At 42.0% G+C, this 27038-nt stretch overlaps 1 protein-coding gene across 4 annotated transcripts in view; it reads right to left on the bottom strand.

Moving 5' to 3' along the window:
* Nucleotides 1-27038, bottom strand: part of LOC131067798 (probable NAD kinase 1) — a 223324-nt gene that overhangs the window by 25941 nt on the left and 170345 nt on the right. For all 4 annotated transcript variants that reach the window (XM_058002958.2, XM_058002956.2, XM_058002955.2 and 1 more), the window contains 2 exons: nt 13422-13495; nt 12865-12943 (listed from right to left, as the gene is read on the bottom strand). In XM_058002958.2, coding sequence (XP_057858941.2) covers nt 12865-12943; nt 13422-13495 — 153 coding nt within the window. The remainder of the gene's footprint in view (nt 1-12864; nt 12944-13421; nt 13496-27038) is intronic.

The raw sequence follows: 27038 nt of genomic DNA, 5'->3' as shown, positions 1-27038 counted from the left end.
ATGCAGTTGGTCAGTATGAGCGCGTCAATGATGCCTTCACAATGTGCCCGGTCAGGCTGATGCAAGGAGGATTACACATAAGGCTCTCAGAGCAAGCTACTATTCTGGTACAGAGGTATGGGGCCTGGTTCATCTAGTTCCCAAGGTTCTCCTACATCCGGATAGCTGGCTTTGAGGGTGCTCCTTTCCGACTTCTGCGGTACCCAATCAACAAGATAGTTCTCCTGGAAGTCGCAAGGTAGTCACGTCTGGCGAGCAGCTTACTCAGAGACAAGAAGCAGTTTGGATTCGCATTCCCTATGATTATAGGTAGCCTGGATGTTCATCTAAAGAACCCATCCCAAGCAGAGGAATCCTTTGCAGAACTAGCCTCCTACGGCCTACAAGAGCATTTTCCAAGGAAATGCTTTGATCACGACAATCTGGCAAAGAGAGCCTATGGCAGGCGATACAGAGCAAAAGAATCAGTTGAAGATTATTGGAAGAACTGCTCTGATGACTATGAGGTCTGAAGGCGCGAATATTCAAGGCTGAGTGTGCAGCAAATGCGACTCTATGAATACCACCGGGTCCTAGATCAACTAACAGATTCAGGAAATTGCCTGCAAGTCCGGGAATTTGAGGCAGTAAGACATCTTTTGCCAGGCATTGATTGGTCGCAAGATCCAATCACTAATTTTGAGGCGGTTATGGCATCCCCAAGAAGATATACTGACCAGTGGTTGCACCAGCAAATTGAGTGACTGATACATGAGGGAGTCCAGTTCACCTACCACTTGATGGGTAACCTTGATTCCCAGTCCTCCGAAGATGAAGGAACTTCCAGTGCACCTAAGGAAGAGATCAAAAAGCCTGAGAAAAGGAAGAAGGCTAAAGCCAGCAGAGGAACTTGGACATCCAAAAGAACAAGGGGGGAAAAGATCCCTATTAGGAGACCAGAGGTCACTTCATCATCAAAAGACCCTAGTTCGTCTGATGATGTAGTTGAACTAGATTATATACCTGCTCCGCCTTCCCAGAGTGATATTGACACATTTGGAGCTGATGACCCTCCTGCACTCGACATGCTGGATGCCGAGCTAAGAGCCGTTGAATCAGCCGAACCTGATAATCACGTTGAGGAAGGAGAGATTCCATCCGCTCAGGGGATTGAATTGCATGAACCCACCCAACAGAGCGGCCATGAATTGCTGCTCCATAATACTACCAAGGATGACTCCACTGTTGAAGGAGAGCAAAGGACAGATGATACCCACGAGCCTGAAAAGACTGAAGAACAACCATCACACGAAAATACTAGGCAGTTGTTCAGTGAAGTGGGAGAGAATTCGGCTACGAGGAAGGAACTTGACACTTCCTCTACTCCTCTTGTAACGGAACAGCTGCAAATATGCGATGAGCCGGCTAAAAACATTAAAGAACAGAGTGCCAATTTAACCATAGCATCAGCCTAGACTGTACCTCGAGAATGGTTAATTGCTCAAGCTCAGCGCAAGGCCGCCACCAAGCCACCCATCGATTTGGAGGACATCTTCTCGTGCATAGACCAAGCCAAGGCCAAGGGGAAGAAAAAGCCCAAGGCATATTCCAGAATAACCTTCATATCGTAACCTTCATATCGCCACCCTGCCTGTAGACAAGCCAGCAGATCAGATTACTCTGGCTGATTATAGCATCACGACTGTCCCCATTGGACGCGCCACTAAGGAACAAGAAAGGGAGGAATTCAAGGATTCCATACAAAACGTGCTCAGGCAACTCAAAGAAATAACAGCTGAAAGGAACATGTATCAAGCTCATGCTGAACAAGCTGAGGGGTACATTGATCAACTCCTGAGACCATTGCATAATGCTTCCGAATCCCACATTCCCCCAACAACATTGGCACAGAGGACCACGACAGAATTTGAAGGAGTACGGGATATGGCCAAGGCCATCAAGGAATAGATGCGAGACCTTAAGGAAAAAGGAGAACATTATTGGGGAGGTAAAAGAAATTTTCCACCATCGAGAGACTATTTTGGTCAAGCTGCTCGAGGTAAAACGAGAATGCCTCAGAATCCATGAGGTAGCTGCTACAACCCTGCCTCTTGTAAGGGCCCTTTTCTGGACCCAAGCACAGATCCCCACACTCTCCGCCATCCTGGACCCCCATGATATCAGCACTTTAAAGAATGGTACTGGATTATCACTATGAGGAATGAGACAAGGGAAATCATTGACAAAGAGCAGGATGCACGCAATGGAATTCTGAACAACATGCAAGAGCTTCGCAAGACAATCCTCTGATCAATGGTTTTGGGGTGGAAGAATGATCTGTCTGATGACGTGATGCTAATAGACTGGGAGAAAAGATTAAGAACAGACAGGATCGCCTACTCGGCAGAGGACCTTGGTTTTGCCGGCCAACTGCATTCAGACATATTGTGTTTTGAGCGTAATCGGTCCAATTGGCAAGATGGTTTGAGGCACGTAGAGCGTTATCTAGAGGGCATGCACTATAAAATTCGTCATCCCCCTATGCCTCCGTTCAGTTTACTATTCCAATTATGCATCAGGGTCCAGGAGTATGTTTGCAAAGAACGTGCAGCAGGTCGGGACCTTTGGAAAGAATATTTGCATGGCGAAGATGAATTCCTGGTAAAAGGATATGAAACTGGAAAAGAGAAAGTGCTTTCCTAAAGTGCTTTTTCCTTTTAAATTTTTGAAAAGTGCACTTTTTGGTCAAAGGGTCATATTTGACTTCCAAGTCAACTGTAAACTTAAAACTGTGTATGTGCACTTTTTGAATTATTTTGGATAGCTTTTGTTTTAATTACCTTTTTGGGTAGTTATTGCTCCCTTTGGGGTAGTTGCTGATATTTACCCTCCATTTATGGGTATGGGTACCTTTGGTAAGGATGAATCTGGGCCACTTGTTTAGATTAGATCTTGGCCATTCATCTATTTTTGAAGCCTATTTAAAGGGACTGGTTTTCCCTCATTTTGTAAGAAGTTCATGGATTGTTGCTGAAGCTCTGGTGAAATTTACAGGATTTAATGCAAAGTTAAGACTGTTTCAATTTCATTGTGAGTGCATGGTCTCCTTCACCAATTTGAATTATTTTGTTATGTTTCTTTCATTTCTATAACATTTTCTAGATAAACATCTGATAGAATCCTCGTTGTTCATACCATTGGGGACTGACTGATTGTCATTCCTTCTGCATGGCTAATCTGAACCCTTTCACATGCTTAGTTCGGTTATTGAATACTCATTGAATGAATGTTAAAGTTCTGAAGTTGTGTTTAATAGCATGAAAAACTCAATTTTCCCTTGAAGATCGCACTAGATTCATACAAATATTGTGCTTGAATGGCTGATAGTGTTTAATCTAGTTATTTGGAGGTGTCTGTCTGCTTTTCTTGAATATGCTATCTTAATAATTTTGGCTTTTTGTACCTCTCTTTCCCTATCACTCTTTTTCCCCTTTTTTTAACCAAGAAGAATCCACAGTCCTGCTGAAATAGTATCATCTGACTGAAACCAATCGATAACGAAACTATTAGACTTTTAGGGAACTCATCAAGCAATTATCCATATCATCGTAAGTCCCCTTTGTGTTTCCAGCAAAACACATCAAACCACTGAGCAATCCCGCCGTCAAGACTTGACAATCGAAACCTTGAGGTTATCCCCTTTGATTAAACACAAAAACAGCATTAGGGATTTCCTTATCTCAAGAGAGGATAGGATACTCAGCGAGTACATACTATTTTGTGTTGGCCGGATGGAGTTTGCAGCGATGCGACTTTAGACACGTCAACAAAATTGGCGCTAGAAGGAGGGCATAATGCAGTATGGTATTGCTGTATGAATTCCCGCTCGACCTTCCCCTTGAACAACCTAGTCAAGGACTGAACCAGTCATATATTGCAGATCAGTTACGGGCACTTGCTTGGAAATCAGAAGCAAATCACCCTCATTTCAAACAAGTCGCACTATTAATCAAGAAGAAGAAAATGGTTTGCAAATAGAGACTGCGATCAGGGAAAATCTAGATAGACAAAGGATCGCTGCCCTTCACAAGCAAGTTCTTAAAGAGGTCCGACAGTTTTCTTTTCAGTCCGCTAACATGGTCAGAGATGGGCCTGCCCATTAATCCTCCTCAACCAGGAAGGGACCCCGAACCAGTGATACTGCGGTTGCACCTCACTATCCTCCATACTATTTTTCCAACCGGGAACCATGGATTTGAGGATTCTTTCACCAAGATCCTTCACATTTGATAAAGTGTCATCACACTTATCATGCATCTTATTGATATTATCCCTTATGTCGTCCTTCATGTTGAGGGTCCAATACCATTCTTTGAAGGTATTGACACTATAAGGATTTAGGATAGTATCAGCAGCAGGGATCTGAGAGCAGGTCCAAAATAGAGCCCTAATGAGGGGCAATGCCTTGGCAATTGCCTCATGAGTGTTATAGCATTCTTTCTTCAGCTTACACATTTTGATAATAATGGCTTCCCTATGGAGGGCCATTTCGCACAGATCCTTGAAGGTTTGCTCTCCTCTTTCTTTAATGCCTCGCATCCATTCTTTGACGGCCTTGGCAGTATCGCGTACTCCTTCAAATTTTGTGGTGGTCCTTTGTGCCAATGCTATAGGGGGAATGTAGGATTCGGAAGCATTATGCAATGGTCTCAGGAGTTGATCAATGTATCCCTCGACTTGTTCAGCACGAGCTCGATACATGTCCTTTCAGCTGTTATTTCTTCGAGTTGTCTGAGCACGTTTTGTATGGAATCCTTGAATTCCTCCCTTTCCTGCTCCCTAGTGGCTCGCCCGATGGGTATAGTTGTGATGCTATAATCAACCAGTGTAACTTGATCCGTTGGCTTGTCGACAGGTGGGGTGGCGATATGAAGGGTACGGTTCCTTTTCTCATCATGGGTTATCCTGGAATACGCCTTAGGCTTTTTCTTTCCCTTGGCCTTGTCTTGGTCTATGCGTGAGAAGATGTCCTCCAAGTCAATGGGTGGCTTGGTGGCTGCCTTACGCTGAGCTCGAGCAATTAACCAATCTTGAGGTACAGTCTGGGCTGATGCTATGGTTAAATTGGCACTCTGTTCTTTAATGTTTTCAGCCGGCTCATTGCATATTTGCAGTTGCTCAGTTAATGGAGGAGTAGAGGAAGTGTCAAGTTCCTTGCTCGCAGCTGAATTCTCTCCCACTTCACTGAACAACCGTCTAGTATTTTCATGCGATGGTTGCTCTTCTGTCCTTTCAAGCTCGCAGGTTTCATTTGTCCTTTGCTCTCCTTCAACAGTGGAGTCATCCTTAGTAGTATTATGCAGCTGCAATTCATGGCAGCTCTGTTGGGTGGGCTCATGCATTTCAAGCCCCTGAATGGATGGAATCTCTCCTTCCTCCACTTGATTATCAAGTTCCGCGGGTTCAATGGCTCTTACCTCGGTATCTAGCATATTGGGTGCAGGAGGATCATCAGCTCCAAATGCATCAATATCACTCTGGGAAGACGGAGCAGGTATATAATTTAGTTCAACTACATCATCAGACGAACTGGGGTCCTTTGATGATGAAATGACCTCTAGTCTCCTAATAGGGATCTTTTCCCTTCTTGTTCTTTTAGATGTCCGAGTTCCTCTGCTGGCTTTAGCCTTCTTCCTTTTTTCTGGCTTTTCAACCTCTTCCTTTGGTGCACTGGATGTTCCCTCATCTTCGGAGGACTAAGAATCAAGGCTACCCATCATTTGGTATGTGAATTGGACTCCCTCATGAATTAGTCGCTCAATTTGCTGGTGCAACCACTGGTCAGTGTATCTTCCTAGAGCTGCCATAACCGTCTCAAAATCAGTGATTGGATCCTGCGACCAATCGATGCTTGGCAAAAGGCGTCTTACTGCCTTAAATTCCCAGACTTGTAAGCAATTTCCTAAATCTGTTAGTTGATCTGGGACCCGACAGTATTCATAGAGTCGCATTTGCTGCACACTCAGCCTTGAATATTCACGTCGTTGGACCTCATAGTCAATAGAGCAGTTCTTCCAATAATCTTCAACTGATTCCTTTGCTCTGTATCGCCTGCCATAGGCTCTCTTTGCCAGATTGTCGTGATCAAAGCATTTCCTTGGGAAATGCTCTTGTAGGCCGTAGGAGGCTAGTTTTGCAAAGGATTCCTCTGCCTGGGCTGGGTTCTTTAGATAGACATCAAGGTTACCTATAATCATAGGGAAGGTGAATCCAAACTGCTTCCTGTCTCTGAGTAAGTTGTTCGCCGGACGCGACTGCCTTGCGACTTCCAGGAGAACTATCTTGTCAGTTGGGTACCGCGGAAGTCGAAAAGGAGCACCCTCAAAGCCAGCTATCCAGATGTAGGAGAACCGTGGGAACTGGATGAACGAGGCACCATACCTCTGTACTAGAATAGTAGCTTGCTCTGAGAGTCTTATGTGTAGTCCTCCTTGCATTAGCCTGACCAGGCGCATTGTGAAGGCATCATTAACGCGCTCATACTGACCAACTACATAGGCAGGGTTGTTCTTTTCCCTTTGAGCTATGTCCTAATAGTGCAGCTGTGGATAACAATCATATACCTTCACCTGATCGGGTCCATTCCTGATCTCACCCTTCATGATTAAACCTGGCAGTGGCTGGTTTCTGGCGAACATGTAGACCAAATAGGATGTCATAGTGAAGTACTTCTTTGCCTCAAGTTCGATCAATTGGGTTTGGATGTTGTCGCTTATTATCTGGGCCCAGTTGAACTTGGATTTCCTAGCGAAGACCTGTTCTGTGAAGTAGAACATCCACTCTTCAAAGTAGTTAGATTGGGGGAGTCCCATAATCCTGCTGAGCAATGTGACCATGTCCCCATGCTCGTTGTGAAAGTCGCTTCTAGGGGTCTTTTTCCCAATCCTGACGCTTAGAGGTCTTCTCTCCTTGTACCACTCCTCATTTATTAGTGTTCTACATTTGGCAGGGTTCATATCATACGCCACCTGTGCTTCATCTATAGTTGTTGCTATGGGGTTGTTTGGGAGGGGAATATTAAATGCGTCGCCAATGGCCTCAGGTGTGAAGTCAGCAAGGACCATATTCTCGAGGAGCACCAATCTGGAGTTTGGTTGGTAATGTCGGCAGCCTCTACTACTAGCTCGTAGTTTTGTACTGACGGGGGAAATCCTGCTGCTTGGGCGATTCCACTTTCCATCATCCGCCTAGGCTTGCCATAGGCATTAGGGGAGAAAACTCAGTCCCTGAAATCTTGAATATCAATATGCTCCAGGTTAGTATCACCTACATTTTCCCAGACACTCTGAACTTTTGATTCCCTCAATCTTCCTCTCTGATATTGATATTTCATGTTTTCGACTCTGCGAGGGATATCTAACTTGGATGCTCGTGATTTCTCAGCTGCAGTAGATGTCTTTGATGAATCTACCACCGATTTAGGCATTTATCCTGCACAGCCGGACGTGGATTACGAGACAATATAAAGGAAACGAGGCGGGTTAGATAAAGGGATACGCCAGCATATAAAGATTAATTCGAAAACCGAACTTTAAAGAATAGCATGACACTTTTAGCTAAAAAGCTTAATTGATTTAGACATGAATATTCATGAAGCTTTTCGACTACGAATTTACTCATTCGGCTGCGGATCAAGGATTTAGACGATTTCAACTGCTAAATTTACACTTAGGCATTTTAGGATCAATTTTCAAAATGGACGAAGTTTAAAATTTTCCCTAAGTCTGAAAATGCATTTCCTGGCTAACTCCTAGGAATAGACTTCTAATTTCAATTGCTTTGCCTGACGCCTTCTAAACGGGAAAATATGCGGTTTTAAGATTTAATCGCTTTGATCAATTTGCACAAACACATCTATCCCATTTTGCATATATTTTAAATGATTTTAAGAGGGACAAAGCAAAATTTCTTGGCGAAATGAACGGTTTCTTTTGGATTCTGAAAATTAAAAAAAAGCCTGTCTTATGCCCTACGCTTTGTAAAGACAAACTCACAATTTGCAAATTTGGGAATGAGAGAGTTCTTGGTGATTTGGCGATTTTCTTCAACAAATATTTAACCTTCCACACTCCTCAACGATTGCTATGGGTTTAAGGCGTTTTCTTCCAACAACTATCAAACCTCCGCGCGATTTTGCCCTATGGCGAACTTCGGCAAATGGAGAGGGGAGTTTGTGTGAACTTTTAAAACTTCGAACGCTTACCAAAAATCGCAATTTTGGGGGCACAAAGCAGACTTTATATCACGATTTACCCTTGGATTTTGATTTTCGGCATTTGGGGTCTCTTTTCAAGCTTTTCAGAAATCATGATTTTGCCTTGTCGCGCGATTTCGGGATTTTGGATTGCTTTTCAAACTTTTATTTCCTTTACCTATCCTCCATAATGCGATTTTCGGGGTTTTCGAGTGTTTTGCAAAACTTCGGCATTTTTTAACATTTTGCAAAGTTCGGCGTTTTATAACATTTTGCAAAGTTCCTTCCCTTTCGCACTTTTACCCTCTAAAATGCGATTTTTGGCATTTATGTGCCTTTTGCAAACTTTCATCTTTTTCGCACTATTCCCCAACTTCGGGTTTCGTAGGCACCTTGCAAACTTTAAAAACTTTCACACACTATTCCTTCATATGCAATTTTTGGCGAATGGGAGGAGTTTTAAAACTTTCCAAACTTTCTATTTATCTCTCATAAGGCGATTTTCAGCATTTTTGAGGGTCTTGCCAACTTTGCAAACTTTAAAAACTTTCACGCACTATTCCTTAGAATGCGAATTTCGGCATTTTAGGGTGTTTTTTAAACTTCACACTTTACCTTGTGATGCCATTTTCGGGATTTTGACCCACTTTGCCAACTTCGGCATTTTGAAGCATTTTGCAAGGTTTTCGCACTTTTACCCTCCAACTAGCGAAAATCGCCATTTTCATCCATTCTGTAAACTTTAAAACCTCATGTAATTTGCTCCTTAGTGCGAATTTCAGGATTTGGAGGAGTTTTGAAACTTTAAACCTTTTGCATCCTTTTATCTCTCCTATATCCTTGACGAAAATCGACACTTTGGGTCCTCATGCGACCTTCAGACGCTTTATCCCTTTACTTGGCGGATTTCGCCAGTTTCTATCATCCTATGCCTATCTCAGGCGATTTTATAAGTCTGAACGATCTCTTGGAATTTCAATGCTCGACGGCTCAACTGATCTCACGGATTCACAGGCTTCCGTTCATAATAACATCATCTCATGGACTAATTACGGGCACGCTCAAAAGGATGCAAGACACCCCGCGCGGAACCCAACAGGGCAAAGGCGAAAAGACCAAAAAAGGAAAGGGGAACCCTGTCGGCGATAGGGAGCGTGTGCAACGCACAACACGAACTTGCAAGACAAGGGGTTTCATCCCTTGATTGTTTCAAGTTTGAAATTTTAAATTCACAAAAGATTACAATAGGATAATGAAAGAGGGTGTTTGCCTTTGCTTTTTAATAATTGCTTTTCCCTCCAAAACGAAATATAGAAAGAAAAACTTTTTATGCCTCAAAGTCCCATTTATATTACCTTGTAAAGCAACACTAAATTTGCCCATCTAAAACAATAATTGGGCCATTTCTTTATCCAATCTCTTAGCCAATGATAAAAATGATAGGCTGACACTACATGTCTTCAACCTTGAGAAGGGCACATAACACCACTTTCCTCCTTTCATAGGTTGCCACTTCTTTTGTTGTAGAGAGGAATTGGTCCACACATAGCTTCATTTAGTCAATCAAGAGAAACAACCTTACCTCTAAATGATTAGAGAAGTTCATGGTTATGCATTGTGCCTTGCAGTTATAGGGTCGACAAACCCTTGAGTAACACTAAATCCCAACCTCATGTTGGGATCTCAATCTCAAAGATGATATACAAATTGATGAGGAGAAGACACATGAATGATTGGTTGAGGTTTCATTGGATGAAGCACTCCCTCATAGTGGCAGGGACTCAAACTTGGACTCTGATTCAGATGAATCATGAAATCCTACTAGAGGTGGATTGATTAGGGATAGCTATACAATTTCTATATTTTGTCATTTTATAGTTGGAATTTGCACCCTTAGGGCAATTGTTGTAATTATGCACATTGACAAGGAAAGTAATTAAATTTTGTTAATTTGTTTGTCATTTCTCATTTGAAATCTCAATTCACGTCTAATGTTATACATTAAGGTTCTATAATGTCTATGATGAATGCCTTATCAATGTTATCATCTAAATATTAAAAATCTTCTTATATCTTAAAATTTTCCTTTTTTCCATAGCCATCCCTTGTCATCCCCTAAAAAATGGCCTTAAAAAATAATCCCAAAAACATGTCCCACCATCCCCATCCCAAGAACTTGAAGAAGCATAGAGAAAATGTCCTTTATAATATTATTAAGCTGCCAAAATAACCCGAAACCTCAGCAACCAGCTCACATGACTTCACTGCCAACCCACCATCTTCAGCAACAAAAGCCATTTTTGGTGACAATTGTGATTTTCATGACGGCTCTGATGGTCCAACATGTTCCCAACTATAGAACCTTCCCAATCTAAAGCACTTAATAAATTTTGGATCAGAAATTATCTCAATGTATGGTTTAAATCTATGACAGATTAAGATGGATGGATGAAAGATCCCAATTGGATCCTTTTGCTGTTGCTGCTGTAAATTCTTAAGTAAACATACTATATTTTTTTGTAATTTTCCAGTGATCTTATAGAATAGACAGAAGTTGCAGAAAGGGATTGTTTCTTTTTGGGTTTTGATGTTATAAGTAAAGTAATTGATAAATAGCAACAACTGTGAAATAAAACAGTAAACAATGTTCATATGTAAGAACACTTAAGCAATCTGAAAATGCTGCAAATAATACCAGGCAAATAACCTAGTTTTGTATTCAGCAAGAATCCATACATTTATTTGGAGCTGTTCTCAATCTGGATTGATGCAAGATGGAGGAATATTACCGGCAACGAACAAGGAAGACCAAATAAGCTGAATACAACCCTTCAAGCCAACATACAAACAAGGCGTGGTTGTAAAGGAGGCGTGGAAGTTGCTGCAAATCACGTGCCAGCTGAAATAGACCAGCCGCCCTGTTGAAACCCCCAATATGCACACTGAATCTTAAGGACAAGAAGATGTGTCTTCTACCTCTGACAATCTCTGTGCAATCCTGGATAAATCCACTGTCAACTCCTGCTGAGGGCTACGTCCTAGCAAGCTCAGACCTGGGCTTTTCGTCCCAGACCAAAATCATTCTTCTAGAGCAATTCCCAAATTCGCAAGTTTCAAAATGATCAAAGATGCTATAAATTAGGTTTTCATCTCCTTATAACTCCTTTCCCTTTGCAAGTCGAACCCTAAAGAATAATAAAGCTTGCGCTTTATAATTAAAGTGACACTTTCCCAATTATGGCGTCAAACTATAGAAAAATATCACTTTATTGCGAATAAATAGCTTCAAGCATCCAAAAAGACTCTGGGAGGTGAGAATCATGTAGCAAAGTTCAAGACCTTTCCAACGAGCTATAACACATAGGCATATCAAACCAGATGAAGCCAAAAACCCCTTATTACTCCGAAATGGCTATATACATAGCCTTATTTTAATTTATTTAATCGCTAACTTAGGAAATATTTAAATATATTAAAATATTTCCATAGATCCAATAATAGCACAAAATAACCAACGAAACATGAATTTGAATTTGTCACCTGTCTGTGACTGATGCCGGACAAGATGGGCCAACTGGCAATCCCATCCCTAAAATCTAGGGATGCTCCTAGAAACTAGGAAACACACCCAATCTTCCTGAAACTGAAACCATGGTATGGTCCCGTGGAACCTCAAATATGGAAACTGCCACAACCTCCTAAAAAGTAGGGAATCTCCCTAAAATCAAGGAACTGCTCCCAACGACCCACAAACTGCCTGAAACACCAACTCCGGATATTGAATACCCTGTGTGAGTCTCTATCCACCACTGCCAGCCTACGAGAGCCCCATAATAGGCTAACTCACATGTCTCTACTAGACAAACTAAAGAGGGGACATGACAATGGATAATGCCTTTTTTGAATAAGGAGATGTCATTCATATTCCACCTACGGCCTCCTATTGTCTGCTATCTTCTCTCCTCTTATTTATCTTTCTTTACTTCCTCTCTCTTAATTATCTTTTTCTTTTATCCTACAGATGCTAGGCAGCATGTGACTATCTTATTACCTCCCAAAACTAGGAGTTGCATATTCAAGTTAGGCTGCATAGAGTTTAAGTGTTATTGTAATAGGAGGCTACTCTCTCAGAGTGCAAATGTACCAGGAGGTTGCCCCCTCAAGGTGGCAATATAAATAGTGCACTTCCCTTTGATCAAGATGGTTCCATATACAGATGGTTATCTATTCATTCTGCCAAGATGTAGAAATGATATCCTACCCAAACTATATTGAATAAGACATTTTATGTGACATAATTATTTGTAAGTTATTTATTTGATAATGTAATGTAAGATGTAATCACAGAAATCTAATCCAATGAAAATCAATGCATTAATAGTAAATCTCACAAATAGACCTGTAAATTGCTAATGGGTTAAGCAATGCATTTCTGGTTTCTCAAAGTTACAGAAATAGAAAAACTCAGTCTCAAATGCTAATCCCTGACACAAAAGTACAACATTCAACATAATATAGGGATGCAAGCGCAAATTGTCTTGATGCATGGAAAATGCAATTTCATAAATAGCATCCAATATTATTTTATAGAATAGATTATATTAATGAGGAAATTATATTAATCAAGATACGGAAGGGTGTCATGAACCCAAGTGATCCCAAGGAAAATGAAATAACTGGTGGAACTGGCCCCTTGAACAGTGATGATGCCTGCACATGTTGCACAAAAGAAGAAAGATTTCACCACCTTAATACTGAAAGCATCATTTATAATAATTGCTTCTATATTTGAAAATTACGAGTTACATGCATTCCTTGCTATAGATCTCATTTTCTTATTGCAATAAAAAAACATAAATGCTCCCATATGTAGTATTGTAAGTAAATGCAAAAGCGTGTTACATACAAGAGCAAAGGGAAACATGAAACTTCATACAATATTAGTCTTGTTTGCACATTGAAAATTCAGTCTAACATGATGTTGATAAAAAATGACTGTTAAGACTCAAATTTTATAATTGAATAAAGTCGAATATGTTCTTGATCCAAAATGACTGTTAAGATTCAAATTTTATAATTAAATATTGTGAATTTGTTAGCTACTTGGAGACAAGGAGCGACCATGAGAAATCTAAGATGCCCAATGCTACTTCAAGGTTTTCAATGGAAAGTTTATAATAAAGCATACCCATAGAACCGTTCCATCTCCACCAAGTGTTATAACAAGATCAGCCTTTGTATGTAGGAGCAAAATTTCCTCGTCTGTGCAATCACATTAATTAATGAGTACATTTATACTCATAAAAAGCATATACATTTAGTTAACAATTACACCCAAAAGACAGAAGCCAGTTAACTTGGACAGCTATTGAGTAATCTGAGATAATGTAGCAACTTAAATTTTAACATGTATCTATTATCTCAGATTACTCATTAAATCACAAAATAAATTTCACACAATTGTAAGTATCCATCATATAATGATATAAAGATATTTATCTTAAGGTTGAATTGTTGCTGTGTTTCTTTGGCTATATACACAAGGCAATTACAAACATCAAGCCAACGAAACAAACTATTCACCTTCCATATGAACAGGATGGCAGTTCATGACCAACCTCTCAAGCAACAGAAAATGATAATAGATAAAATAGAAAACACCTGAAATATACATAGAAAATAATTCATAGAAAACACAATGCATTTGTTTTGGACGTACGAGTCAGGACTAGAAACAAGAGTTACTGGTCTTCTTCATAAATTACTAATATGAACAGGATGGCAGTTCATGACCAACCTCTTAAGCAACAGGAAACGATAATAGATAAAATAGCAAGCACCTGAAATATACGTAGAAAATAATTCATAGAAAATGCAATGCATTTGTTTTGGACGTACAAGTCAGGACTAGAAACAAGAGTTACTGGTCTTCTTCATAAATTCCTAATGCTTTGACACTCTTTTTTTTAAGCTCTTTCATTTTAGTTGATTGTTTATCTTTGTTTCTAGCATTCCATAGATAAGTTGCTTTCCAAAAATTGATGCAAGTCAATTTCCAACCAACGCTGCAGACTAATTCTGTCTTCAAAGTGACAGGAACTCCAAACTCAAAACAAATTGCCAGTACATAGAAAATTAAACACACATATAAAGTGTAATGTCCCTAACTGAATATGAAACTCAAATTCATCCCAACTACTGATATAGCTTTTAAACCACTGTATTTTCTGATTTCTAGTGTCTTGACATTTCATCAAACACTTGTCATGCAACGATAATGAGTTCTGATTTCTAAGCTTAGAGTTTGATTTTGATGTTTGCCAATGAGGTTTGTGTATCATAGAGCATCCATATGCATAAAGAAGCCAAAATAAAGCAAACTGGAATTTATTTCAGACCTCTAACTTAAATTAGACCAATGCATTAATACTGAATTTTAATTCCCAAAGGTAGTAGCAGAAGTTTCCACAAGCATCAACATTTACTTAACATTCAAAGAAATACAAGAGCATTTTGACAAACAATTGGCAAGACTAGGAATTACATCAACAACTCAGAAAATATTCTTGTACTCACAGTTACAGTGCATGTTTCATGGATAAAGCTGGTTATTTTGGTCAACAAGCTGTTCTGGAACAAACAGCCCTCACAAACTGGAGTAATTACACTTGACAGTGCTGCTGGGCAGATCTGATAGAGCTTTCACACATATGGGTACAACCATTACACTTCCATTAAGCATGGTATTCTGAAACAATAGTGTATCTGTTGATGGCCGCAACAATAATCTTCAGGTACCCCCAACTCTTTCCCCTCAACTCATGACTCCACCAATCATCATATCTTGAGCCTTAATGAATCAGCTAGAAATTGTAAGAGCCCTTCTAGACTGATCTAGTCTGACCCAAAAATTTTCCCTTTTTTCTTTACTTGTCTTAGGAAGATTTGGTTTCAGATTTGTGTGAATAATGGTAAATGTTTTATTTTTCAGAATTTGAGAGAGAACATGTATTGACTAAATTAAGTATTCCCTTTGAAAACTCAGAAATATCATTATTCCTTCAAAGATAAATAGAAAATAAACATTTGAGTTACAAGAACTGACCTTTATACCAACTTGATCTGAAGGTGATTCTATCAGTACTCGGAAATAGCATATACAAAGGTTTATAAACTTGCAAACTAAATATAAAGAGAATTCCAAAAGAACTGTTATAGAGATTATTTTCTGACCTTTCAAAAATTGCTCAGTTCTGCTCATACATATTTTAAAGCCCAGAAATAGATAGTAGCAAGCATCATTCATTTAAATCTTCACTAATTTCTTCTTTCACTGCCCACGAACAGGAATGATTGCTCAAGTACCATCGTTTGGCTCTTTACTCAGAAGAATACCAACATCCAGCTCTGCCAAAAGAATCATCTGGATTATGCAGAGTTCCTCCAAATGCAACACGTATGATGTCTTTAAGTCAAACCCTGTATCGACCTTAGGGTTATTGCAGGCTGTGTTTCCTTTTAACCAATGCACCCAATGATGAACGACTGACAGAAGAGAACCTGCGATATATAATGGTCTTTCAACAGCTCATAAATTTGTGCCAAATTAGCGCTGGGCCTGTCAGAGAGAGAAACAACTGTAGGGAAGGTCGTATTTTCCCTAGGTGATGGCTTTGAACACCAAACTCCTCTGTAATCTGCAACCACTGAATAAAATCCTTGTAATGGCCAGTCTTTAGCGCTGCACTCTGGACATTTAGGGATTTCGTCCTAACATCCAACCTTCTAGGGTTTCCGTCCCAGAACTATGAAGAAAAATAGATGCATTCGATGCCTCTAGCAATTTTCAATATAGAAGATGAAAATAATCGATGCCTATGCCTCCCAATAATTCCCCTTATAAAGTTGTGATCATCAATCGACTCCCCAATAAAATATTAGCATTTTAACTGCTAAGTATTCACTTGGCAAATAAACTAAGGAAATCGCCTTCATTAAAAGAAAACCATCAGTTCACAATTATTTTCTAGACATGAGCAACATGGCTACCAATCTAATTCACCTTATAAAATTTAATTGACCTATGTAGAAGTCGCTCCCATTAGCTATATCTTTGACCATTTTTTTGAAATAAGACAAACAGGCCACATGAAATGGGATGGCATGGGCATAAAAAAATTAATTAAACACCAATACAGCTAAAAACAATTAACCTGTAGTCAATTAAATACCTTTAAGTACTAGATTCTAGTACTCTGGGTTGCCCAGGACTTGAACGCGGAGCTCATTGGATGGAGTGGATTATCCGCTCTTTTTATAAGAGCAAGAAATCTCTCCCCAAACTGTGCTTGCAATTTTCATTGCACACGGCTTTCTCCATGTAGTAATTTAGTAATCATTTGGTGGGATTTCCGTTGAACATATCTAAAACTAACCCTGGCTACCCACTATCACTAGCCTTCCCCTTTCCTTTTTTGGCATCCACACCATGAATAGCACTACATTGGATGACATAGGCTGAAACGTAGATGGCTGTGAAGGAAATTGCATTCGCATGGGCACATTTGTTTACCCCGTGGGGTGTGTTAGTAATATTGCATATCGACAGTCAGATAATAACCATGGAATAGAATAGTAAACAGAAACTCAGAGCAATGCTTTCATTAATGCCAAAATGTCTAGTACAATAATCATTCTCCGCATCCGTGTCCCCAACAACAAGTACAAGAGCATATATAAAGACACGGTCGAGGGTTGCAGTTACCACCCGTGGGGAACCGTCGTGCAATGGACAACTACCCTCGACGACACTAACATACTTAACCAACGTAGCTTAACAAGTAATACAAAGCCCATTTTACGGCCAACATCATCCCCCCCTAAGAAAAGTCGTCTCCGGACGACAAGGACCAAAAATCGGGGACTAACACAACTAAATGGGGATGAAGTACACTGTATACAATAAGAAAAGCACCAAGAAGAAGGGCCTGAGGGGGCATCCTTGAAGGAGGTAGTTGCACCACAGATGAAGAAGATGCAGGAACTGTTGACCCCAGTTGAGCTCGGAACTCATACACCTGCTGCATCCTCGCCTGAAAACCCTTTTTTTTCTTTTTTTTTTTTGCTACCATCTGATGCTCAAGTGCGGATTTCACCATTATTGCTTCTGCAAGGAGTTCTTTTTTTCCTTGACATCACAGTCCTCCTGTGCCTAAACCAAACTTGTCTGCAAAACACGCTTTTCAGTCTCAGCCTCCACCAACTGCTACTCAAATGATACTGTCTCCCTAGCCAATTTGTCCTCGATAGCCACCTGTGCTGCCCTCTCGGCATCCAACTCCTGGGTACACTGAGCTAAGTCTCATGCTACTACTGTCGAAGGTCAGCTCCTCCCGAGCCCTCCCTGCATCCACCAAGGCAACCTCACGTCCAGCCGAGACATACTTCGATTTCCTCAAAGCGTACCATTCATGCCTGGAAGTGGCCACAACCCTCTGGCAAAAAGGCTAGGAGATGCCTCAAATCCTCCATCACACTCCCCAAAGGCTGATAACTGAATTGAATAACTCCCTGGTGCCGTACGACTTCGCATTCTTGCAATGCCTTCCCTCAAACTCTGTTTGTTCGCAACCTCCAAATTTGTCTCCCTCTACGGCTTATGGCTTCCCCGCCAATGCTTAGCTTCAGGCTTCTTTCTCAAACAACCCCAACACTTACCGTGACTTCTCTGATGCCCTTTGCCCAACTCAAAAGTGTATTGTAGCTCAAAAATCAACTGGGGGCAGTGCCCCCAGCGCGGTTGAGGGGCAGCGCCCCCACTGCCAACACCAATTTACAACCTTCAGAACCACACGGAAGTCCATGGCGCACATCAATTTTGTGATATTTCAAGATGCCAAAAACCTTCTTCTCCACTAATTTTTTCAGCGTCCTGGCTCCAGACTCCATCGAATGATTTTTCAATCTGGTCGTCGTTTTTTGTTTTTTTTTTCTTTAAACCGCCGTCACCGTCGTTGTGCTCCTTCAGGCCTACGGATTGTAATGTCCCGAGCCCGTACAAAGGTTATCTGTCATACGATGGAGTGAACCTGTACAGTGGTCGAGTCGTACGACGACTCCTGAAGGCTTGGTGTCGTACGGTGATTGGTCTCCCGTACGGTGGCTGGGAAGGTCGTACGGTGGATGTTTTCTGGCTGTACGATAGCGGATATACGGTGGATAAATACCCACCGAGTTCCGCCCTCAGAGGCCGGTGACCTCCATCGACGGTGGTTCCACCGCACGGTGGCCCCCCACAGTGGTTCCCCCGTATGGGTCCCCCCGACAATTGTCCCACCGCATGGCGGTTCCACCTTGGCCACCAATTTTTTTTTAATTTCCTAATCTAATTGTCCAAAGAGTGGTCTCACCGTGGTGGTTCCACCATACGATGGCCCCCCCGACAGTGGTTCCACCGTGGCCACCGATTTTTTTTTTCAAGTTTTTTTCTTTTTTTTTAAATTTCCTAATCTAATTGTCCAGAGAGTCTTTGGCTTGGGTTTCGTGCCTCTGGGATCGCCCTTCATTCTTATCGGTTTGCCTTGCCGAAGAGTCTCCCGCTTTGGTCCCGTGCCTCTCGAGTCGCCTGCGTGGCCTCTCAAGTGTCCTTCCGGCCTCTCGGGTCCCCTGCGCGCTTCTCGTGGTAGGGTTTCAATTTGGACCCGTTGATGGCAAGTCTATTTTCAATGGCCATCAGAAGACCTGGAACCATAAATTCTACAAGGACCACGGTCTCCTTCCCATACATAAGAAGAAGAAGAAGAAGAAGAATAAAGATTTTGAAGGCTGCGGCCTTCCACACAGGGTTCCAATCGTTGCCGACACGAATGATCTTGGGATTATCTACGTCACCAAGATTTGTCTCCTTCAATTTTACCTCTTGATACTTGATGGGTTTTTCCTTCGGGAACTGGTGTGCGGTGGTGTCACTCACACGGGCGTCTCCCTTCCAATATTCTCTGTATTCCGACAGGTACACCTCCTCTGTTGCTTGCTCTGGTTCCTCTACTTCGAGCCTGTAGCTCTGGAACATTTCGTAATCCTCCATCTACCAGTGGAAGAGCCCGTTCATAGAATCCCTGTCATCCCCCGAGCATGCTTCTAATTCTATTACCCCTTCGTTGTTGGGCTCCATTCGTCGTCGGCCTTCATCTTCCTCCCATCGGTCTCCATCCGACTCCGACTCCGACTCCGAGGAGGATGCTAACTCCTGGCTCACCATTTGCATTCGGAGGTCTATCACGTACTTTCTCCCCATGCTCTCTAACGAGAGTGTATTTCTCTTCCAGGCATGCTTTGCCTTGGCGGCAATTAGCCACCCCCATCCGAGGATGGTGTCGTACCCTTTCTATTTTAACGGAATCACTACAAAATCCAGCAGGAATGGCTGTGTGCCGATCATCACCTGCTGCGCCATGAGTGTTCCAAGGGATTTAATCCCATGCTGGTCTGCTCCCAACAGATTAAACGTGGGGGGCCACAATGTGGGCTTCCCCAGTTTCTTCCATGTCTCCTCCGGGAGCACATTTACTCCTGACCCTCCATCCACAATGGTGTCCATCAGGGTGGTCCCGAAGATGCCCATCTCTACCATGGCTGGGTGGCGTCCACTGTTAACAACTAACAACATTGGGTCGACCGTAGAGCTTTCAGCCTTCTTCGCCTGGTGACTTTGTGCGGGCACAACATTTAGGATAGCCGTTTTTAAGTGCGACATGGTTTTGAGGTCTTGGACTCTTACAGGTACCTCCATTTGCAGGATTTGCCTTAGGATGTTTTCTTCCCCCTTAGTCCGGGACGTTCTTGTGGCCTCCCTGCTATTTCTCTCTTGTGCGGTCATCTCCTTCGTAATCTCCGCCCTTGCTTCCCGTACTCGTTCCATTTCTATGCGGGGGTCTGGGTAGGAGGCGGCCATCTTTGCCTGCGCCCTCGTAACCGCCAATACCTCTGCCTGAGTGGGTTCAATGTTCAAAAGATTGACTCCGAGTTTCGGGCAGTTTGTATCCTCATTGTCCCCTGGTCTACACCATCGGCAGAGGTACTGCTGGTTAGCCTCCTTCGTGCAATCTCAGGCGAAGTGCCCCCACTGACTACAGGCCCTACACTGGATCATAGGTCGGCCCTTGGCATCATACTGGATACAGCTTTGATCATTGTTATTATTATTCCTTCCGCCACGTCTATTGTCCCGGTACCTTCCAAAGCTTGCCGTTATGTTGTTCTGCTGGGGCGTACCTACTGGTGCGGATGTTGTGGCCTGCTCAATGAATAGCACTTGTGCATTCCGTGTCTTCATGTTGTATGGGCACTCGTGGATGGAGTGTCCCATCACTTGGCAAATCTCACAAAAGGCCTTCTTCGGACAAGTACCCTTCGTATGTCCTTCCTCTTTGCACTCCGTGCACCATACATCCCCTTCGGTCCAACCCGTGCTTCTCATTGCTTTAAATTCTCTCCTCATTCGCTCCATGTCTTTCTGTAGCACTTGCACCTTTTTACTTGACTCCTCACTACTGCTGCTCCCTTCAGAAGAGTCATCGTCCTCGTCTGATGAAGATTTATTAGTTTTCTTCTTTTTTGATGTTTTATATTCGCTTTCCAAGTCCATCGCCCTATTATAGGCATCCTCATATGACGTTGGCAAAACAATTTTCATTTTTCTACCAACCGAACCAAACAAATTGCCTCCCGTACGGTACCCTTGTGCTTCCCCACCACTTTCGGCCGTACCGTCACCTTCAATCGTCTCCCTCCGGTTGGTTGTCTCCCTCTGGTTGTCCTCCGAAATAGACAAGTTCTTTAGTAGGTCTCTAGTAGCGCCGATTAAGTTTAGACTTTGCCTTGTTTGTTGCACCAACTCTTCGCGACTTCTTACCCTACGGTGGTATTCTGGCGAACTGTAGAGTTCTCCTTCGGCACCCTCTGTGACTTCTTCTAGGTTCCCTTCGGGAAACCCTACGACAGTGTAGAGAGTGTAATTCTCTCTGCCTCTGCAACCTCCATGACACCTCCTGGGTTCCCTTTGAGCAACCCTCAGTCGGTCGTCCCTCGGCAAGCTACCTTAGCCTACGCCTTCATTCTATCTGATGTCTGAGATTCAACGCTCTTTGTGCCACTTCCCATTCGTCACTTTGTATCTTTTTATTTTTGTCCTTATTTAGTATATTGGGCATAAATCACTTCCGTACATAGCAAGCACACACCATGTACACAAAACAAAAAAACTTTTATTATTTTCCCTTTCGGCCACAATTTATGTCAACATTGTGCCGAGAATATTACAATATTGCTTTATTCCTCCCGGAGGTTCAAGGTTCAGTTTCCCCTTCGCCTCTTACCATCACGCTGTGCTTCCCAACGATGATTGTTTTCTTCGTACTGTCGAAGGACCTGTTGGCGTCGCTCCTCATGGGCAATCTCCTCCAGGCGGATTCGTTGTGCCAGTGATGCCTGTGCAAGCAACCGGGGGAGGTGGTTGATCAACCGATTCGCTGCGGGGCTAACTTCCAGTGCGGTCCACACGACACTTGTTGGGACTTCAGCCTCCGTGGCCTCTCTTCGGACGTAGGTCTCGATGGCCGCATGAAGCAGGATTGAGAATTCCCTCGCTGCAGTGTCCTCTCCGTCGTAGAGTTCCGTTTGTGCTTCGTCGACCTCTGGGTTAATCTCACTGACGGTTAGGCCCATCATGTCCGTACGCCATCCCCTCCTTCCTTTCTTGAGTATGTCTAGGCAACAGTGCCAGATGTTTACCCCGTGGGGTGTGTTAGTAATATTGCATATCAACAGTCAGCTAATAACCATGGAATAGAATAGTAAACAAAAACTTAGAGCAATGCTTTCATTAATGCCAAAATGTCTAGTACAATAATCATTCTTCGCATCCGTGTCCCCAACAACAAGTACAAGAGCATATATAAAGACACGGTTGAGGGTTGCGGTTACCACCCGTGGGGAACCGTCGTGCAACGGACAACTACCCTCAACGACACTAACATACTTAACCAACGTAGCTTAACAAGTAATACAAAGCCCATTTTACGGCCAATAACATTTTTAGTTTTACACTTGTTTTTTGCCTCCATATGTAAATCTATAACACTTTATCTTCCCATGCTCCTTTATATCTTTAAATAATTTAACTTTGTTGCCCGAAACACCCAAGAAATGAGACCACACCCTTGTGTAGCTCCCTCTAAAATCAGTATTGCATATGTAACATAACCACACCCTGCTCCCTCTCGAGTTTTTCTTTTTGACATCTATGGCATGAACAAGGCAAAGAAGAGGTTTTTGGGGGTTAAAATGGCCTTGCACATAGGGTTTTAAGGTAGCTGAAGAGCACTCAAATCTGTTTTGTGGTTGTGCTTCACCCTCAGTCCCATCCCTAGTTATATTTATTTCACATCCAGCTTCTTCTTGGTCACTACTATTATTGTCACTGTTCCTGGCCATATTTTATGAGTGTAATCAATATCATTCAAGTTTAGAAAACTGAAATATGAGGAAAAAAAATAAGACATTTCAGAAAAATTTCTTCAAACTTAGAAAAAAAAGAAAAAAACAAACAAAAAAACAATGGAACAATGGACTTAGAGTGTTCTCAATGCTCCAAATACTCCTTCAAACCCTGTTGTTGTTAATTTTGGTGATCAGAATTAAGTAAACTCAGAAATTAAATGAAATGCAAACACACACAGCACAAGATACACCAAAATACCCTGGGAAAACCTCCCTCTTGGAGGAAAAACCCAGCATCAAAGATCCAGATCAAATCTTTTAATCATGAGCAGATTACATGTACAATATAGGTCAGATTACTTATCTGATTGTGCAACCAATCTAGGGCAGATTCACAAAGACTTCACCCAATTCAAATCACTGTATTTTGCCGACTCAGAAGGTAGAGATTCGGCGCTACTTGGAGAGGAAGTTCGCAGTACTATCAAGCCACAAATTTGCCCAGCAAGTCTGTTCATTCAAAACAAGATTCGCTCAGTTATGATGCTCAAATTCACACTAGTTTGGAGGCTCCGACTGCACATTAATTGGAAGAGAGCTCAGAGCATTCGCATAAGGCAGAGATATAAATCGCTTTTGAATGAATGTGTGTTTTGACGCCAAGGATGAATCTTGTTTATATACAAGATTCATTCACATAATTCACCCAAGTCGGCTGGAGAAAATTGCCGACTTTTGCATATTATATTTTATGTTTTACAACTTGCCTTTGGCGCCCAATTTGGGGCTTACATTTAATTTTACAAGTTACAATATTGCTCAATTTGGGCCCAGCCCAATAGTACATGTAATCGCTCAAGTTATTATAATATATTTAAATTTTAATTGCCACTAGGCAACATTAAAATTTAATCAAGTATAATCCGAACTCGCTATTTATTTTCAAGTTTCAACAGTTGTTTCCTCTCTTTTTTATCTCCTTCAATTGCTGCTTCTTTCTCCTTTTTTTCTCTCCTCAACAAATAGACAACAAAATTATAAAATTAGGTCTTTTGACCCATTTAGGGCAAGCTGCATGTGTGTGGGTGTTGACGTGTCAGAAGTCGCATTGCTGCAAACTCCATACGGCCAACGCAGAATAGAATAACCAGCTGAGTATCCTATCCTCTCTTGAGATAAGCAAGTCCCTAATGCTGTTTTTTTTTTATATTTGATCAAAGGGGACGACCTCAAGGTTTCTTTTGTCAGGTCTTGACTGCGGGACTACTCAGTGGTCTGATGTGTTTTTGCTGGAAACAAAAGGGGGACTTACGTTGAATGGGTAATTTATAAATAAGTGCCCTGGAACTTTCATAATCTTTCTATCAAATGATTTCGGTTAAGTTGATACTGTTTTAATGGGACTACAGATTTTCTGGATAGAAAAGGGGAAAAAGGAGGGAAGGATAGGGAGAGAGAGAGACATGAAATGTAAATTCTAACTAAGATAGCAAATTCAGTCAAGCAGACAGACACCTCCAAGAAACTAGATTAAACATCACCAGCTACTTAAGCACAATGTTTGCATAAATCCAGTGCAATCTTCAAAGGAAACAAGATTTTCATGTTATCAAGTACAACATTAGAACTTTTACATTCATAGTGAGTGTTCAATAACCGAACTAAGCATGAAAGGTCCAGATTAACCATGCAGAAAGAAAGGCAATCAGCCGTTCCCTAATGGTATGGACTGCAAGGATTCTATCAGATGCTTGCTTGAAAATGCTATGTAAAAGAAATAAACATAATTGAAAGATTTCTAAATTAAGTGAAGAAGGAGACCATGCACTCACAAGGAAACTTGAAAACAGTCTTAATCTTTTGCATTAATTTCTGTAAAAATTTCGCCAGAGCTTTTGCAACAATCCAAGAACTTACAAAATGAGGGAAAACCAGTCCCTTAAATAGACTTCAAAAAAGGATGAATGGCCTAGATTTAATCTGAACAAGTGGCCCAGATTCATCCATAAAGTATGGCTGCCCATACCCATAAATGGGATGCAAATATCAACAACCACCCCAAAATGGGCAATAACTACCCAAAAAGGGATAATTAAATCAATTTGAAATAATCCAAAAAGGTGTATCAATAAAGTTTTACATTTTGTTGACTAGAAGTCAAATGTCACCTTTTGGTGCAAAAGTGCACTTTTAAGATTTAGAGGGAAAAAAGCACTTTTGAGAAATTACTTTCTCTATTTCAGTCTCACACTCCTTTTCTAGAAATTGATCTTCGCCATGCAAATATTCCCGCCATAAATCACGACCTGCTGCCCGTTCCTCACGAACGTATTCTTGGAACCTGATGCGTAACTGGAAAAGCAGACTGAACGGAGGCATGGGAGGATGGCGAATTTTGTATTGCATGCCTTCGAGATACTGGTCCACGTGCTTTAAACCGTCCTTCCAGCTAGAGCGATTACGCTCAAAGCATAATATGTCTGAATGGAACTGACCAGCAAAACTCAAGTCCTTAGCGGAATGGGCAATCCTATCCGTTCCCAATCTTTCTTCCTAGTCCGGTTGGATTGCATTATCAGACAAGTCATTTATCCATCTCGAAACCATTGATCGAAGGATGGTCTTACCTAGTTCTTGCATGTTTCCCAGAATCACTTCACATGCGTCACTCTCTTTGTCAATAATTTCTTTGGTGTCGTTCTTCATGGTGATAGTCCAGTACCATTCCTTAAGAACACTAATGCTATGAGGATCTAGGATGGCGGACAATGTAGGAATCTGCGCATGTGTCCAAAAAAGAGCTCTCATGAGGGGAAGGGTAGTGGCAGCCACTTCGTGCATGTGAAGGGAATCCCTCTTTACCTCTAATAACTTGACTAGAGTGAGCTCTCGATGGAGGGCCATTTCTTTTACTTCCTTAAGGATTTGCTCTCCCCTTTTCTTGATGTCTTGTATCCATTCTCTGACGGCCCTTGTGGTGTCCCGTACTCCTTCAAATTCTGTTGTGGTCCTTTGCGCCAATGCCGTCGGGGGAATATGGGATTCAGAGGCATTGTGTAGTGGCCTTAGGAGTTGATCGATGTATCCCTCGGCTTGCTCAGCACGAGCCCGATACATGTCCTTTTTAGCTATTATCTCTTCGAGCTGCCTGAGTATATTCTGCACTGAATCCTTAAATTCTTCTTTTTCTTGCTCTTTAGTGGCTCGTCTGATGGGGACAGTTGTGATGCTATAATCTGTCAGTGTAATCTGATCTGCTGGCTTGTCTACAGGTGGGGTGGCAATGTGGAGAGTGCGGTTCCTTTGCTCGTCTTTGGTCACTCTAGAATATGCCTCGGGCTTTTTCTTCCCCTTATCTTTTGCTTGGTCTATGCACGAGAAGATATCCTCTAGATCAATAGGTGGTTTGGTGGCGGCCTTACGCTGGGTTCTGGCAATCAACCATTCTTGAGGCACTGTCTCGGCTGATAATAAGGTTAAGTCTGCATTCTGTTCTTTGACGTTCTCAACCAACTCACCATAGATTCGCAGCTGCTCTGCTACCGGAGGAGTGAAAGAGGTGCGAAGTTCTTTACTTGCAGCTGAATTTTCTCCTATTTCACTGAACAACTGTCTGACATCTTCATGTGATGGTTGTTCTCCAATTCTTTCGAGCTCATGAGTCTCATCTATCCTTTGCTCTCCTTCGACGGTGGAGTCATCTTTGGCTGAATTCTGGAGCAGCAACTCGTGGCGGCTCTGTTGAGTGGGTTCATGCACTTTGACCCCGTGGGTGGATGGAATCTCTCCTTCCTCTATTTGGTTGCCCAGTTCGGTCGATTCAAGGGCTCTTAGCTTAGCTTCCAGCATGTCAGGCGCGGGAGGATCATCAGTTCCAAACGCATCAATGTCACTTTGAGAAGGCGGAGTAGGTATATAATCTAATTCCACTACATCGTCAGATGAACTGGGGTCCTTTGACGATGACGTGACCTCTAGTCTCTTTATAGGAATCTTCTCCCTTCTTGTTCTTTTGAACGTCCAAGTCCCTCTGCAAGCCTTAGCCTTCTTTCTTTTCTCTGGTTTCTCAGTTTCTTCCCGGGGTGCACTAGACGTTCCCTCATCTTCGGAGGACTGAGAATCAAGGCTACCCATTAGGTGGTAGGTGAATTGGACTCCTTCATGTATTAGCCTCTCAATCTACTGATGTAACCATTGATTTGTGTACCTTGCTGGGGCTGCCATGACTGCCTCGAAATCAGTGATTGGGTCCTAGGACCAATCAACGCCTAGCAAGATATGCCTTACTGGTTCAAATTCTCAGACC

This window comes from Cryptomeria japonica, chromosome 3 (genome assembly GCF_030272615.1).
Source record: "Cryptomeria japonica chromosome 3, Sugi_1.0, whole genome shotgun sequence".
In the NCBI taxonomy this organism is placed as follows: domain Eukaryota; kingdom Viridiplantae; phylum Streptophyta; class Pinopsida; order Cupressales; family Cupressaceae; genus Cryptomeria; species Cryptomeria japonica.
The sequence above is the reverse complement of the archived record's forward strand: the minus strand, read 5'-3'. Positions and strand labels throughout refer to the sequence as shown.